The sequence below is a fragment of the Prinia subflava genome, chromosome 2, assembly GCF_021018805.1.
Source record: "Prinia subflava isolate CZ2003 ecotype Zambia chromosome 2, Cam_Psub_1.2, whole genome shotgun sequence".
In the NCBI taxonomy this organism is placed as follows: domain Eukaryota; kingdom Metazoa; phylum Chordata; class Aves; order Passeriformes; family Cisticolidae; genus Prinia; species Prinia subflava.
Window position 1 is genome coordinate 34090727 of NC_086248.1, and position 16314 is coordinate 34107040.

At 38.0% G+C, this 16314-nt stretch overlaps 1 protein-coding gene across 2 annotated transcripts in view; it reads right to left on the bottom strand.

Annotated features, from left to right (window-relative positions):
* Positions 1-16314, bottom strand: part of UBE3D (ubiquitin protein ligase E3D) — a 77931-nt gene that overhangs the window by 21756 nt on the left and 39861 nt on the right. Inside the window, exon 9 of one of the 2 annotated variants that reach the window (XM_063389540.1) lies at positions 10662-10800. The exons of the other annotated variant lie outside the window; for it this stretch is intronic. Coding sequence (XP_063245610.1) covers positions 10662-10800 — 139 coding nt within the window. The remainder of the gene's footprint in view (positions 1-10661; positions 10801-16314) is intronic. 2 annotated transcript variants of the gene reach the window in all.

A 16314-nucleotide genomic window follows, 5' to 3' on the forward strand; every position in this document is an offset into this window, starting at 1 on the left:
TTAACTTCTGAAAATCTGACAAAGGATGAATGAAATAGACTTTGTATGAAAACTTGAAATAAAAGGTCAGCATCAGGCTCTCTGGTGAGTTAAGAAAGAAATATGTTAGCTAGTCACCCCCCATAATTGCCTTTTTTAAAATTTGGTGGGACATATGAAAACAGAAAATGTGTGAAAGACTGGAGCATCAACAGCAAGAAAACCTTTTATTTAAAGCTGAATTATGCAGGTTATAGTTATCGATAAGAAGCTGAACAAGGGTCAGCACTAAGTGAGAACATCTGAACAATACAATGTTAACTCATTTTCAGGATAACATTTAGAAATGCCAGGCATTGTGGAAGAAGTTGGAAGTGGACTGAGTAGACAAAATAGTCAATAAGATTAAAATAACATCTTCACTTGTACAAGTTTTCAGGCAAGATCCTTTTCCATGCCAAGGTGCTTAATACTTTTTTTTTCTTCTATTTTCCATATAAAACTCAAGCTCACTAAAAGCAACAGAAGAAATATAGGTCCCTGATCTGGTTTCACCAATCCACAATGCCACAGCTCATTAAAAAAAATGGAGACTGGGAACTGGTGTTTTAAAATAGTCTCTTCCTCTATATACCATGCTTTTATAGTTTACTGTAGCTATATAGGAATAATTTTTTTCTTTTTTTCCGTAAGGCAGAATCACTTCCTATTTTACTTGTCAAGTTTCTGGGAGACAGATCAAGAAAACTTTAACCAAAATGCCTCGCAGAAGTCCAAACATCAATCACATTCTGCCCACCCAGCATTCCTTGTGATATCATTCAGCTACGGCATCTTCAGATTTCTGCAAGTTTTTCTACATATTGCTAAATGGTTGCCACGTTTCACCTCAAGGCATAATAGCTTTCTATTGGATGCTAAACAGTCTCCTTATTTCAGTAGGGTGTGCTAATGCTTGGTACACCCTTTTGCCCTTCTCTTTCTTCCCAGAGGAATATTCCAAATCTTATTTTAGGAGCTCTATAAAATGCATTGGCTGAGATACCACCACACACTCCCGTGTGTAAACCAGCTTCCTTTAATTCAAAAGCAGTGGAGCTATTACAAAGAAATATTCACGCAACTGATCTTTCTTACAGATCAAAGCAGCAAACAACTTAGAGACAAAGGAAATAATCTTGTCCTTTTGGCCAGTCACAATTGTGTTGGTGTATGTCAACAGGAACATCACCAGCCTAGTAAAAGGGTAGCTGGTCCATCTTATCTCTTACACTTCCCTTCAGGTCTTTCCCTGCCCCTGGACAGACAGTGATCTGAGCTGTTCCCCCACATCATGTTTCTGCCCATTATAGCTTTCTTAAAATCCAGAGTTTTCTTCTTTATGAAGCTTTCAAGCAGTATCATTTGTCATGTCACCACCCCTGGAACAGACCTATGATTTAAGCACAAAGATTTAGAGCACACTACTCTCTTTACTGACATTGCAACAGAATGATGGACTTCTGCTTCTGAGGGAAGGCAAATTGTATGTTTCTCACTGGAGGCATTACTGACTTCTTCACCAAAAGATCCATTCTAGACTCATTTTCAACTGACAATAAAAAGAAGAGAACTTAACAGCCCTCTTCCTTTTTGTCCACCATGTACTTTATCATAGTCAAGTCGTCGATTCAATTATTATGCTCTGGGTTTACAGTCTTCTGTATATTTGTCTATTTGTCTCCCTGAAGACATTATTATGGTTTCCAATTCTTCAACGTATAACACTCCTGAGCTGCTCTAAGTGCCTTGGCAAGCTGACCTGTCTGTTAATAAAATGCTAGAATTTATTGACAACCTCCCTCAGGATTCCTCAAAATCTTGTAATCTGTGATAACATATCTATTCCAGCCTATAGCTGAAATTTAAGAGAATTGTATCCATCCACTTTAAAACACTTTTAAACTTACTAAGAATCATCCTTATAAATACATCTTTTGTTCTGCAGAGTTTTCTGGACTCCTCAAGCAGCTTTAGAGCTTCCATCCAGACTCTTAATGGAAATGAGCAGTGAGCAGTGCTGTAGCTTTCTGTAACAACACACATTCACAAAACACACATAACTTCATGACAACATGAACTTCTAAGGAAAATCTCCATTACAGAATCATTATTATCCAATGACTCAGTACTATTTTTAAAGCAAAAGAGCTCTTTGAAGCTGATAATGTGATTTCAGTGCATTTTTAGCTACAGTATTGACACTTGCACCTCACATAAATCAAGCTATTAATTGTAATCTGGATGGAGCTAGAGCTGGGTAGCTAGAGCATCTTAGAGATGAAAAGGTTTTGGAGGTAAGCAGCCCTATATAAATCATGTTGAACATGTATTGCAGTACTCAGTTGTGCACAGCTCTAAATATAACTTTTGAGCAGAGTCTGTTTCTCAGTCACAAACAGCCTCAATTAATAAACAGGAATAGACAGTATATAGTTCTAGTAGTATATTAGACCTCCCATTAGACTTCTTTATGTATATATTCAGGTACATAAGGCATGGATATTTGTCTTTTCCACACTGTGGTTTCTATTGATAAAGACAAACTCTCAGTTTCTGTTTAATAGTACATTACCTACATAACTACTCCATCATTAGGATGTAACAACTACACTTTTAGATTTCAGAATTACTTGGAAAAATCAGAAAGTTCAGAGTAGATGAAAACTGGAAAAAAAAAAGCGTGGCACCAATCAGGCATTTTCATTCCTAATTACTTCTGTCTTCACCCCTTTTAAGTGGTTTATTCACAGGCTATACCAGACCATCTAAACTGGATCCCTGCAATTAATTGTACATTCACATCTAAATGGTAAATGACTGTATTGGTTTTGTACAGCAAGGTTTTGGTAGCAGGAGGCTGCAGGGGTGGCTTCTGTGAGAAACTGCCAGCACTTCCCCCGTGTCTGACACAGCCAGTGCCAGCTGGCTCCAGCAGGGACCCAGAGCTGGTCGAGGCCAAGCCCATCAGTGGTGGTGGTTGTGCCTCTGGGATAACAGACTTAAGAAGGGAGGAAAAAACCTGTTCAACAATCTGGAGAGAGGAGGGAGCATCTGTGGGAGGAACAGCACTGGAGATAGGCTAGTGAAGAAGGAGGAGATGAGGTGTTCCAGGTACCGACTGGAGCAGAGATTCCCCTGCAGCCCGTGGAGGAACCTGTGTCAGAGCAGGTGGATGCTTGAAGGATGTTGTGACCCTGTGGGAAACCTGAACTGGAGCTGGCTCCTGGATGGACCTGTAGATAGAGGAGCCCATACTGGAACAGGTTTGCTGGCAGGGGCTTGTCACCCCACAGGGGACCCACACTGGAGCAGCCTGTTCCTGAAGGAATGCACCCCATGGAAGCGACCCACACTGGAATAGTTAATGAAGCATTGCAGCCTAAGGGAAGGGACCATGTTGGAGAAGCTCATGAAGAACCGTCTCCCATGGGAGGGAACCCACACTAGAGCTGGGGAAATGTGTCAGTCAGAGTCCTCTGCCTGAGAAGGAAGGAGCAGCAGAGACAACTGATGACGGCCCCCATTCCCTCTACCCTTGCATCGCTAGGAGGAGCTGTCAAAGAATTGAGAATATAGGTTCAACCTGAAAAGGGAGGACTTGGGGATAAATATTTTCAGGATTTGGTTTTACTTCTCATTATCCTACTCTGATTTGTTAGCAAATTCAATTAATTTCCCCGAGTCAAATCTGTTTTGCCTATGACAGTAGCTGGTGAGTGATTTCCTCCTGTCCTTTCACTGACCCACGAGCTGTTCATTGTAGTTTCTCTCCCCTGTCCAGCTGAAGAGACGAGTGATAAAGTAGCTTTTGTCGGCAAACAAAATCAAATCCCCACAATGACATATTTGAAAATCTTTTCTAAGAAAACTGCTTTGAATTGTATTACCAGATGCTTATGTAACAGGTGGCTTTTGCCATATTCTAAGCAAAGGGAATTGCACAGAAATGAGTTGTTCTTCCAGAAGATCTTCCCTCTCAAGCAGCAGGAGACCATACTTCCATACATTCTGTTTCAGGCCAATATAAATGGGCAGCTCCTTCCCATTAGAAGAAATGTAGCCACATATTAGATAAGAGAAATAATACCTTCCCATCAGCATGTCCAAAGCAGGCACAGGTACCACAAAACCATAGCCTAGAAATGTGAGCCTGTGCTGCAGATATGGATGAGTCATATAGGGACACATAAGGACATAGGGACATTGTTCAATAAGCTCCTGCATATACAGAGCTGAACAGTTCCCAGCCAGGAGACATTAGGCTTTAATAAAGTGTATGCAGAATCAGAACGAAATATTTTTGGTACAGATTATCAAAATTAACCCAATGGGGTTCAAAGGAAGAAGGAACATTCTAGGATGGGTGCATACATGGTGAACGGGGGCTGAACAGGCTGACATAAACTTAAGAAACCAACAGAACAACGAAACCTAAGAAATATTAACATGTGGCTGCAAGGTTCCAGGGGAGGAAGGCTTTTCACACCCCAATCAAAAGAGAATCTCTCCTGGTAGCAGGCCCCTGGGCTTCCACACATAGCTTACAGTGAGCACCAAGATAACCTGAGTGACATAATATAAATCAACTTAATATGGAACAATTAAGCAGCAGCAAAATAATAATTTCTTAACTGAAGATGGAAATCTCTATAATTCTGCAAAGAAGTATTCAGATTTGTCTTTGAAACACTAACTCTTAATATCATTTGCTCTTGGCAGCATTTGTTCATAATTTTATTTTTTAATTTGTTCATACAGTTTTATTATTTTTTCCTAATTATTCTGCAGTGTTTCAATAGATTTATTATGTCTCTTATTAAATGCAGACAAACATTTAAAAAACCTCCCAAATATAGACATTATAAGTCCTTTTATTTAAAAGCTGCTGAAATATTTGTATGTATATTTCACAAAACTGCATCTGCTTTCGTATATAAGGTTTGGGTGCTTCTTTTGTGTTTAAAATAAGTCATCTGCAATTAAACTTTAAAACTTACACATAATAATTACAAATCAAACAGAAAAAAACCCCATTCTGTGTTATCCTGGAAACCTGAGTTGGTCAAAACTGAAAAAAGCACAGAGCAGACACTTTTATGTGCAAAAATAGTGCAACACTTTTATAGACCAAAAATCAAAACATCTTCATTTTGGATAAAATCTGAGTAGTCAAAAGAGGCTGACACTAAATATTCTGGGTTTGTTCACTGTCGTTTACATTATATAGAACCAGTCCCCTAAGGAAAAAAAAACATGACTGTATTTAAACAGAGATTTTAATGTATTTGCAGTGGTTGCTTCCTAATATTGTCAATGTTCATGCAGAAGTTTCAGAGACATAGGCAATTGCAAGCTTGAGAAAAATATTTTTTTTAAATTGTACAGTATCCAGGAACTCATCCTTTGTCTGTGAGATACTACAGAATATACATATTCTGACCTATAATTCATTTTGTGGGAGATCTTCACTAGGTAAGTAATAGCCTGTGATTTTAAAAACTGTTTAAAGGGATAATAAGCCATTTTACAGCATAAATTCAACTTATTTACTTTTCCTTTCTGGGGTAGTTTAATAAAAGACACAGTATTCTGAAAGCCATTCCTTCACTCTATATTTTCTTTTCTTGTATCTTTGTCCTGTCTTTGCTGCTGTTTGACATTGCTCTCAAGGAGTGGAATCCAGGTTAAAAGAATACGTGCATCTTCTCTAGCTCCAGAACAAATGGAAATGCCCAGAACAAATGGAAAAGCTGAACAGAGTTTTAATTTTTACTCAGCTGTTAGCTTCAAAAAGAATTGTCAGAAGACACAGGTGGCCTCTGTTATCTTCAGCTAACTTCTTGCAATAAATGATTTTGAAATTGCTTTTCATATACATAGAGACACATAAAACCCAAAAGTATCAGTATTAAAAACCACCAAATGTCAAGGGACACTTTAGTTTGCACCAAGTATAGACCTTAAGAGACAGAAGTAATTTTATATTTTGTTTTCCATGACCCTTTTGATACACATATAGTAGAGCTACTAACTATAATGAATAACTATAATTTATTCATTCTTATATTTTCTGAGCAACTCATATTCTGTATTTCTAAACCTGTTGCATTTAGCAAGTTTTCTGCATTGTATTAAGAGACTAAATGACAGAGAACTTGACAGGCTGTTCTATGCTTTCCTTCAGTTCTTGGATTTTCCTTCTTTTTTGAAAGCAAAATAACTGCAAATTAGTTTTTTCTTCAGAGACACCACTAGGGATTCTTACTGCAATGGTAGAATGAACATTTTAATTTTTTTTTAATAAACAGTGGCTTCACTTCTCTTAACCGAAGCAGACAGTGTGCTGAAAGCTACCGGGGGCACTGGGTGCAGCTCCAGAAACTATCACGAGCTATTTGAAACAAACTTTTGAAGCAGCTCAGCAGTTCTTAACTACAATCTTCCTTCAATTTCACGCAATTGTAAAAGTAAAAATAAAACCATGATATGCTTAACTCTGAAAACTGTTGTTTATAGTCTGCGGCCTTATGAATAGTGCCTTGATAGGAGAAGTAAAATGCCTGGTTTCCCACAAAAACGGCAGTGAGAGAAAATGTGCTCAACAGCCCCATATATCATCATAAGAGTTCAATATCCAGGACATTTTCTATTCCCTGTGCTTGAATTCAGAGAAAGATGAGATAAGGTTAGAAAAACACAACAGAGATTACTTGTCACTTTAAAGCATCTCCCTGTGTTAACTGTTTTGTGCTGTAGGCTCTGAAATACCAACAGCCTCTGAGACTGTGCTGACAAGTAACAACTGAGCAGTTCTGTGATAAAGTACATGATAAGTGGGTGCTAGCTACAAGTGTTTGCAAGTATTAAGAATAATACACAAAGTAAAGCCCAACCACACCTAAAGCAAAGGGCTGACAGCTCAGGGGGGTGGACAGCCATCAAGTGTGTAATAAGGTAACACAGCTTTCTGTGCAGTGTAATGGAGCTGAAGAGAAAGTGGCAAAACAATGCTCAGAGCAAAAGCAAACTAAAAAAGTTAATCTTTTCTAGTAGCAAACTCCTCTCTCCCTTCTTACTGTTTTTCTCATTGCTCCAGGGTAAGTATCAAGTGCCTCAGTCAATCCTATTACCTTGATCTGAGACATCCTTAGTATGGGTGAGGGATTACAAGCCTGGGAAGGTACAAGGCAGGGCTGAAAAACTGTGTTCTCCAGCAAATGTGGGAGCTGCCATCAACCAGCAAGAAACAGTCTAACCACTTTGGTCCTTCAGAGTTTACAGGCTCAAGCTTCCCAAGGTTTAACTGTCTATAGTCCACCAAAAAAATGTCACTGCAATTGTTCAGGTGAAACGAGAGGTGAGCCAAAGACAACCTAGTACCTAGGCTCAACAGCCTGGGAAACTTATAAACTGACTGCAGTGAGCACCTTAAACTCTGCAGAGCTTTGCAGCACAGTCTGCTGCTGTTCTTCTCTTCCAGGCTCCTCCAGCAACATAAATCACACTGAAAGATCTTTACGGGGTCAAAACAGAATTGAAAAGTGATTTCAAATATTATGTTACTAAGCAGTAGCACACCAATGGAAAATAAAATGTAATTTATGTCTCAGCACTGATACAGAGTCTGCTAAGTTAGTCCCAGAGAGTACTTCTAAAGCATAAGGCAGAACAGAGTTTATTACAGATTATTAGCAACTAAGCAGATTTCCTTTGTGCTTTCTACAGCCTAAGCATCATCCAGTGCAGATGCATACCAACTAAAATTTTGTCTTGTCAACATTGCAGTACTGTAATATAGCTGGGAGAGAGGGTAAATACATTCTCAAAAAACATGGGTGTCGATGAGATAATTTTTGGTTACCTAATTAAAAAAATGGATTTTTAAAAGCCATCCTGACAGGGTATCAGGAATTAAACTGTAGCTTTTAGATCATTACATTAGAGCTGCCTGTTAGATTCCAAATACTGTATGAAAACATAAGAAAAGCACCAGTAGAAAGCAGTGATCCATTTAACTGCTCACCACATGTCCAATAGTGGAAATACATATATGTGAAAGGAGAAAACTCTGGCACTTTCTGGGGTCGTTTTTTTCCTTCTAATTCCTCCAGCATTCAGTTGCAAGAGCCTGGCCCCTGTTGAACAAGACTGCCACTGTTCTACTGTGTAGATAACAGGGAACTCTGCAATTATTTCCAGTTCAAATACAAGTTTGATTGTAATATAGAATTAAAATGTTTTAATTTTTTCTAGACAACTGCCAGATTAAGGTCTACCACAAAATAAAGCATAACTAGTTTTGTCATTTTGCCATTACTCCATTAAGCTACATGAAATATCAGTTTTCAATTAGTGCCCTTTTATTATTCACTTTTTGGCTCACAGTCTTTACTATTTTGGATGCTGTGTGATCTTATGCCCAGGCAACAGCACAATTAAGTATCACTATTCAAGCACTCTTCAGATCTTGCCAACTTTTTCCAAGAAAAATACAGAAAAACTAGGATCTGTAATTCTAGTACTCCCTGAACATGAAGAAGCAAGCCAGAAAAAAACCCCAAACTATAAGGCTGGCATACCGTTATAAAGCATCAGGGAAAAGCTTGGGCAAACTTTGTTTCTGCTTCATGGATTCACTCACTGAGATCCAAACAAGGATCCAAATCAAATTATCCAAATAAGGATAAAAATAAATGAAACAATATTTTACTGGACAAACTGTTTGCCCTCTAGGACATACACTTGGTGATATTGACTGTCTGCCAAGGAGAGTGACAGCTGGAGTCATAGAATTTATCAAAAAAGTCATTTTCCTTTCCTCCCACTTGGCAAAATAGAACATTATCTTAGCAAAGCAGGTTTCTGAACTTGGGCTTTTCAAAAACTGCAAAGTGTGTTGCTGAGAAAGACAGGACATTGTCACGTCGCCAACTTTGGCACACAGGCAGGAAAACCACAATCTGTGGAGGCCAGTGCTGAGTAAATGAGCTTAGCAAAGTACTGTTTGCTTTCACCTGTTCCACAGAAATCTGGGCTTGAAAGGCCGTGGTCAGAGGGTCTCCAGGGGATGCATGAGGATGTCCCACCCCATGGCTCACATAACCCTGTGCTTCCAGGACCTGCACCATGTGCCTCTAGAGCAATGGTTTCCTTACAGAGACAGCCTCACAAAGCTACAGTTACACAGGAGCAATCCAGCACAGTCATGCTGAGTCAGTCAAGGCAAAAAAGGAAAAGTCTGATGTTTTGTGTACTCTGAGGTAAAAACACTAGTTGACAGACATCTATCACTTCCTACCTCTACCCCATATGCAAATCAAAGGGAACCCTGAATACACAATGGGGGACTGAGCATGCACAGAAACAATACAGGACACACAGCCTCAGCATACAGGAAGAGACTCATATTTAACCTGTCACGGGTAAAGCAGGGAAGACTTTACTAGAGATTAGTGGTAATGTAAGAGGCAAGGAATACATCCTCTTGGATTAGACAACCAAAATATTCACTTTTTAATAGGAAACATGGACTACTCAACTGCATGGATTACTACTGCTGACCAATCCTTGAAATTTATAACTTCTGCAATCTATTGGCATCCAGAGATTCTTCAATTTTACAGCCTCTGAATGTACAACCCAGTCATAATTCTGACCTTGGATATTAAAATAACATTAAAGTGATCACTGGCTGCTGCCGTACCCAAGTGATCACCACATACAGATTCTGTTTCCAAGCACACAAGATGCAAAGCGAGAAACAATGCAGGTACCTATTTCCTAAAACAGGAGTTTTCAGCAGCTGTACATCAGTGTAACTCTGTTAAAGTCAACTACTTGATTTTGTTTTACTACCATTAATTTTGCTTTAAAATCTACAGAAAGACTATTTTTCAGCAAACATAACTCAGGGACACTAGTTAGATGTGCCTTAAGTACAAACAGGAAATACGGACAAATAGAAGCTACCTGATTTCATGTTACAAACTGTTAAGGACACTCAGTCCCACTAAGATGATGATTCTTTTATAGCTGCCAGAACAAATACAGACAATACAGACTCAGGACACTTCCTGCTCAACAGCTGGTTACTTTAGATTTTCATCAATATTCAACCAACAGACTATGTAAGTACAGAGGGAGACAGAAGGAGGATAAAAAGCTGAGATGCTATGTCATATCTTCATGAATTCAGTTGTCCCTATTGCATTTGTAAAAATCATATTCTCCAACCACATTACAAAATAAATAAAAATCACAATTTCACATGCCTGCAACAATGTTTCCTTTGGAAAATTTCTATAATTGCTGAGAACTTCCAAAGTAACATACAGAAGAATGTTTTTACCACTGGAAATCTTTATTTTTTTGCTGAGGATTTTTTTAAGCCCACGAGATTTTTTATAATGGTTCTAGCTACTGCAGCCTAAGTTTGATGACATTTCTTTAAATTTCATCACTTTAAACTGTAATGAACTGTTCAAAAATCCAATGGCATTTTCCACCTTGGTCTACATTTTAATATAAGGGAGAGTCATGCAACTACAGAAGACAAACCCTCTGAAATTGTTTATGGCCCCCAGGGACCTCTCTTTTTCCAAAAGTAACACCTTAATACTGAAACAGAAGCTATTCCTTACCTGAAAAGAGTTCATGCTTCGAAGTGAAGGTGGCAGAGATGTGGTACTCAAACCCAGTATCAACAATAATTCCAAACATGTTTCTGAGGGAAACTTTAAAGGATGAACTCCCATATCACATTCCCATTCATCAGCAAGCCTATAGAGTTAAAATATAAAATTTTCTTAAAATATATGTAAACCATAATTTTCAATTAAAAATTAAAATATGTCATCTCTCTGTGATAAAACATTCCCTTCATGTTTTCCCTGTACAAGTCACAGATCACTGTGTTTTACCAGAAAAACAAAGTAGTGCCTTAACCATACCACCAATATCTTTCAAAAAGATACATAATGTGAAAGGAAAACAGCGTACTTTAGGAAAAAAATCACTCATGTTTCTAATTCAAAGTTTCATTACTTCTGAACACAATTTCATCTCTCACTGGTAATTTCCCATTATATAATGACTTTACACATAGAGTTTTCTTTGCAGTACATAATGCCTCCACTTTTTTTGTTGTTGTTTCTAGAAAGAAAGATTCTATTCAATTTTGAAAAGACAGGAGGTCAGGCATGATTTTCAAAACTGATGTTCAAGATGCTCAGTGGGAACTTACTAAGAGTCTATACCAAGAAAAACTCAATCCCAGTTCACTTTATACAGATTTTTTCTTTGGATGTATTAAGAGAGTCAGGATTTCTAGAACTCATGAGAACAATGTTTCAGAAGCATATTCCTATAAACTGTTCCCACTATCACATGCTAAAGAACAAGATTAGTTCAACGAGATTTACTCAAAACACAAGATCATTCTGCTTCCTACAGTTCAGGCTTATTTCTTCCATTATACACAAACTGACAGATTGATTAGTGATCCAGTAACTTTAATAACTTTGTCTACGTAGGTAATATCAGATACTCCTGTGTAAGATGAATACCCTTTATTCTCAGCAGACCTGAGTGTATCACTTTGGAAGACAACGTTTGCTACCCTTCCCTGTCCAAGATTTCAAAATTTCAATAAACAATCTTTGCATCACCTTTCGCTTTTAAATTCCTCCAGCTCTTCTGACTGAACCACTCCCTGTGAACGTATCAGCTTATTTTAATGCACTTTCTAGAAATACCTGCATTTCTTTAGACACTTGGGACCCCAGCATTCATCATGGTGAAAACTGAGCAATACTCTCTTCAGAATATCTGTGCCATCCTGGATGGTTTTCATTCTCTCAGGTCTCCCAAACCCAATGATTCTCTGTAAAGTCTTGCTTCTTACATATACACTTTTTATACACAGCACCTCCTTATTTCCTCTAGAAGATGTCCTACTTAGCGGAATTTACACATCTTTCTTCAAAGAGTGGGTGACTTTCACTTTCTTACCTCCATTTGTCTGAAATTGGCCACTTGAATTTCAACTCTTGCTTTTGTCTTTTCTAATATTTATATTTTTTTCTCCTTCCTAACTTATCTACGCATATATAAGAATCCATCTCTACTTTGATACACAGAAGCAAGACCTATAATGCACAGAACATCAGAGGAGCTTTCATCTCCCTAATAAAAGAAGTGTTTTCTGGGTTTCTCGTCCCTACAATGAAAGACAAAGAGAATCATATCACATCCAGATTATCAAATACATCATTTCTTTTCTCAAACCTCACCAGAATGAGTCATCTTGACAAAAGCAGGTCTAAGCTTTAGATGGTAAGGAGAAGGAAGAAGACACACCCTGGCTCTTCTAATGGCAGATTTCTAGCATGTCTGAGACCATACCAAAGGGCAGAGGCCAAAACCTCCCACAGATTAACAGCCTTTATAATACATAGTATCTCACTTCTACTGTGCCACATGGGTGTGGAAAAGCCATTAAAGCTACTACAAAAAACCCCAACTGACCACTGGGACAGGAAGGTGAGATGTTTAGAAGAGAATGGAATATTTTCATTAGTGGAAGGTACAAACCTCCAGTTAAGTCACAGATACTATGTCTGTGTTGAATGGAAACAGGATTCTTTCATAAAACTACACACTACACAAGTGGCCCAGCTCAGGAAAGGGAGTCCTGACTTGTTCAGAGTTCCAGGTTGGATGGGGCTCTGAGCAACCTGGTCTAGGGGAAGGTGTCCCTCCCCACAGCAGGGGGATTGGAACTACATGATCCTTAAGATCCCCTCCAACCCAAGACATTCTATGATTCTATAAATGTTCCAGGAGGAGCACTTAAATTGATGAGCACTAAGTAATCAGTAACCACGGTGTCTTGTTAGCTGTAATCCAGAATGGAGTTTTACATTTACTTATCGGTTGGTAACTTTATTTCCCCACATACTTAGAAACTTACCTTTATATGCTCCTTACTCATTCTTTTCTCTACATTTTCTACAATCTGGTGATGCAGGAAAATTTAGGTGAAGCCAGTAAAACAGGGGCTCTCTTTTTCAGATATCAGCAAGTCTAAACAAAGCACTGTGCAGGCACCTTCAAATACAGCTAGAGGGTTTGGAGAATGCTAAGATTCTGGGTCTTAGAAAGGTGTTTCCACAGATCAACACCCTTTCTTCAAGGAAACTTTTCAGAACTCCAAGAAATATTCAAAACATCACAACTTACATCAGTACCCCGATTCTATTCTTGTGTTTTGATATAAGGATTTTTTGGAGATGACTCCTCATTTTGAAGTCCAACTACTACAGCCCTGACACTGAACTGGGGATTTTTCTTTTGTGGCTGTTGGTTTATCTGAGGGTAAGAAGGTTTGTATAAAGACATTTAGCCTAATTACACTGCAATTCTTGTTTATTAATTGCTCAGTTATTAGTACTTCCTGAAATTATTCCAGTGTATTTCCCTATAACAAACAAAACACATACATGCCAGCGTTTACTGCTCCAGGAACACACGTTAGGAATTAGTCCTTGTGACTTGCTCTTCACAGCATTTAAAACAAATGGTTGTGGAAAGTCACTGCTTTATTAGATAATTTCTCTTTGTTCTTCTTTATCTCTGTTTTTAGAAGCATTTTCCCATAATCTTTATTGTAGAGGAAAGAGAAAAGCATCTATGCATAAAACAAAAGAAAAACAAACCACAAAGCATCCACTGTTTTTCAGTGTCATGAACCTTAGTTTCATGGTCTTTCTATACAAGGGGAGTTGTCTCACTTCCAGTGCAGGAGAGGAGACTGTTTGCTTTCTGTTTACTGGAAGAGGTAGATTGGCTTATAATGCTCCTCAGAAGAATAAGCATCCACAGAGGACAACTCAGCTGATCACCTCCCAGCACAATTCCCAGACACCACAGCACAACTTGCTGCGCTGGCTGAAAGGAGTACGGGGGAGATAAGACATAAGCTGGAGGAAAGTGAAGTTGACAACAGAAATAATGCTGCTTTTCCTTCAGCAAATATTCAACTTTCCTATACCAAAAGAATTCCTGAGATTCTAGACTTTACAGTCTGACACAAAAAGAATATGATCCTCTGTATCAAACAAAATTCATAAACTCTAAACGAATTCCTTAAGTCATTGTGCAAGACTGCATCTACTTTGGACCAATTTTGTGACAAGTAAAATCTTCCACTACCTACTGGCCTTGCCAGTATTTGAGGGAAATGTGAGTCAGCTTCAGAAACCAGGCTTTAAAAGTGTAAGATGTAGTAAAACATACTTAGGAAAATGCTCTAAACTTAGACCGTGCTCTGAGTCAAGAAAAGGACATGCCAGAGTGATTTTTTTTTCACAGGATGTTAAATCCACCTTTGTAAACCACCATCATCATCCAGTTTTGTCTGTCAGTGATCTCACCAACAGGAAAACAAGTAACTCTAAACATTTTGTCTGTCACTCCATTCTTTCCATTTTGTCTCTCTTTTCTTTATCCCACTCTTCCCCAGAACTTGTATTAATTTTTTTTGCTTATTTCAACCAAATTTTCTTCAGAAAATCTCAAATAAATTAGGTTTGGGGAAGTTTCATGTTTTCCCAATTTTCAGGAAAGTACTGAGAAGAAATCCACATTAGTTACTCCACAGAAAAAAGCTGCTAATGGAACGCAGCAACATAAATACCAGCTAATCAAGTTGTATTTACCTGGGACAATATGAGCATGAATTGAATAATATATTTCTATTTGGCAAAATCAACTACTATGAGCAAAGTAAACATGTTCTTCAGAGCCCACCACACTACCTAACGAGTGAAACAAAGGGAGAGACTTGGTGCTTTTACTTAAGTCCACTCTATGTTGTGGGTTTAGGACAACCGGAAAAAAAATTCAATTTTGAGGCAGGAAGAAGGATTGGTGATAATGGAATTGATCTTCAGTAAGAACAACAGTCAGAGGTTTCCTCAGTGCTAATCAAACTGGAGATGCAACCTCTGCAGATCAGAATGAAACCTCAAACTCAGAACTCCTTCTGTTCAATCTAAGAGATATCTATTAGTCTCACCATGAAAACACAACAAGCATACATAAGATTGAAAGATATAATTAGAACCTTCACATAACTTTCATTCTGAGAAGGACAGAACCACCTATGATGAATGCTAATAAAACTTTAATATATTTCTGGCATACAATTCAGAATTGAACTGAAGTAGTACAGAAAGTGAAGAAGTAAAACCCTATTTCAAGGGAGGTGATACTTGGCTAGATGCTGATGCAAAAAGAACTGTGCTATGTGCTGAACTGTCAGAACAGAGCATTCCAAACAAGTAAGAAATAACGATGACAAGCTGAGACTACCCTCTCCCTTGTCCTTTTCAAGGCTTTCTCTAAGGAACTGGCCATTTGAAGGAGAAATTGAAAACATGATTGTCACATTCCCATAACCAGTTAAAGAAATACAGCTAGGAAAGTAAACTTTGTCATATGTATAAAATGTTTTAAAAAATGAAGTGGTATTTTCAAAGTTGTTTAGCTGATAATAATGGGAAATTTGAGAAAATTTTTATTTCTTTAAAAAATAAACAGAAATCAGCAAATGCTCTCTGAAATTCATGCAATTAATTCTGAAAGCAGAGAGGAGCAAAACTTGAAAACTTGAAAAAGAATAAAGATAAGACAGTAACTTCTCTAGCAGAAATAATTGATTATAATGTTTTTGGATAATGTTTTTACATTTCAATCACCATGCATCAGGGAAGTTGTCCACTGTTCACTATGGAATTGATCCCAATGAATTTTTCATCTAAGTTAGAATAACATTTCAAAACTGTGTTCTTAAAAGAAAGTTTTAAGACACCAAAATAATGAAATGCATTTATTTCATAATTTCTTGTAATAAGAACTAGTAAACTAACAGAGTCATCCATCAGGTCATGGAACCCATCCATAACATCGTAAGTCTTCAGGGAAAACTGCAATATACATGGCACATCAGTGAAGCAAAAGAGAACTTCGTATTTCATACCCAAGAAAAACTGATGAAGATTCTCACAAGATTTTGAAATGCTGCACCAGACTTCTGACTAGATTGCACTTATTTTAAAAGAAGCCTCTCCCATCCGTGATAAGACATTTATCAGTAATTACCCTTCATTGTGCATGAGATTCACTTTTAAATGCAACTGAGCTGTCTCAGCAACAGACAAAGTAAGTGTGCTTTTGAAGAGGAACAGATAAGCCCTTTCTCCAGCACATCCCCATCATCACCTCTGATTTAGC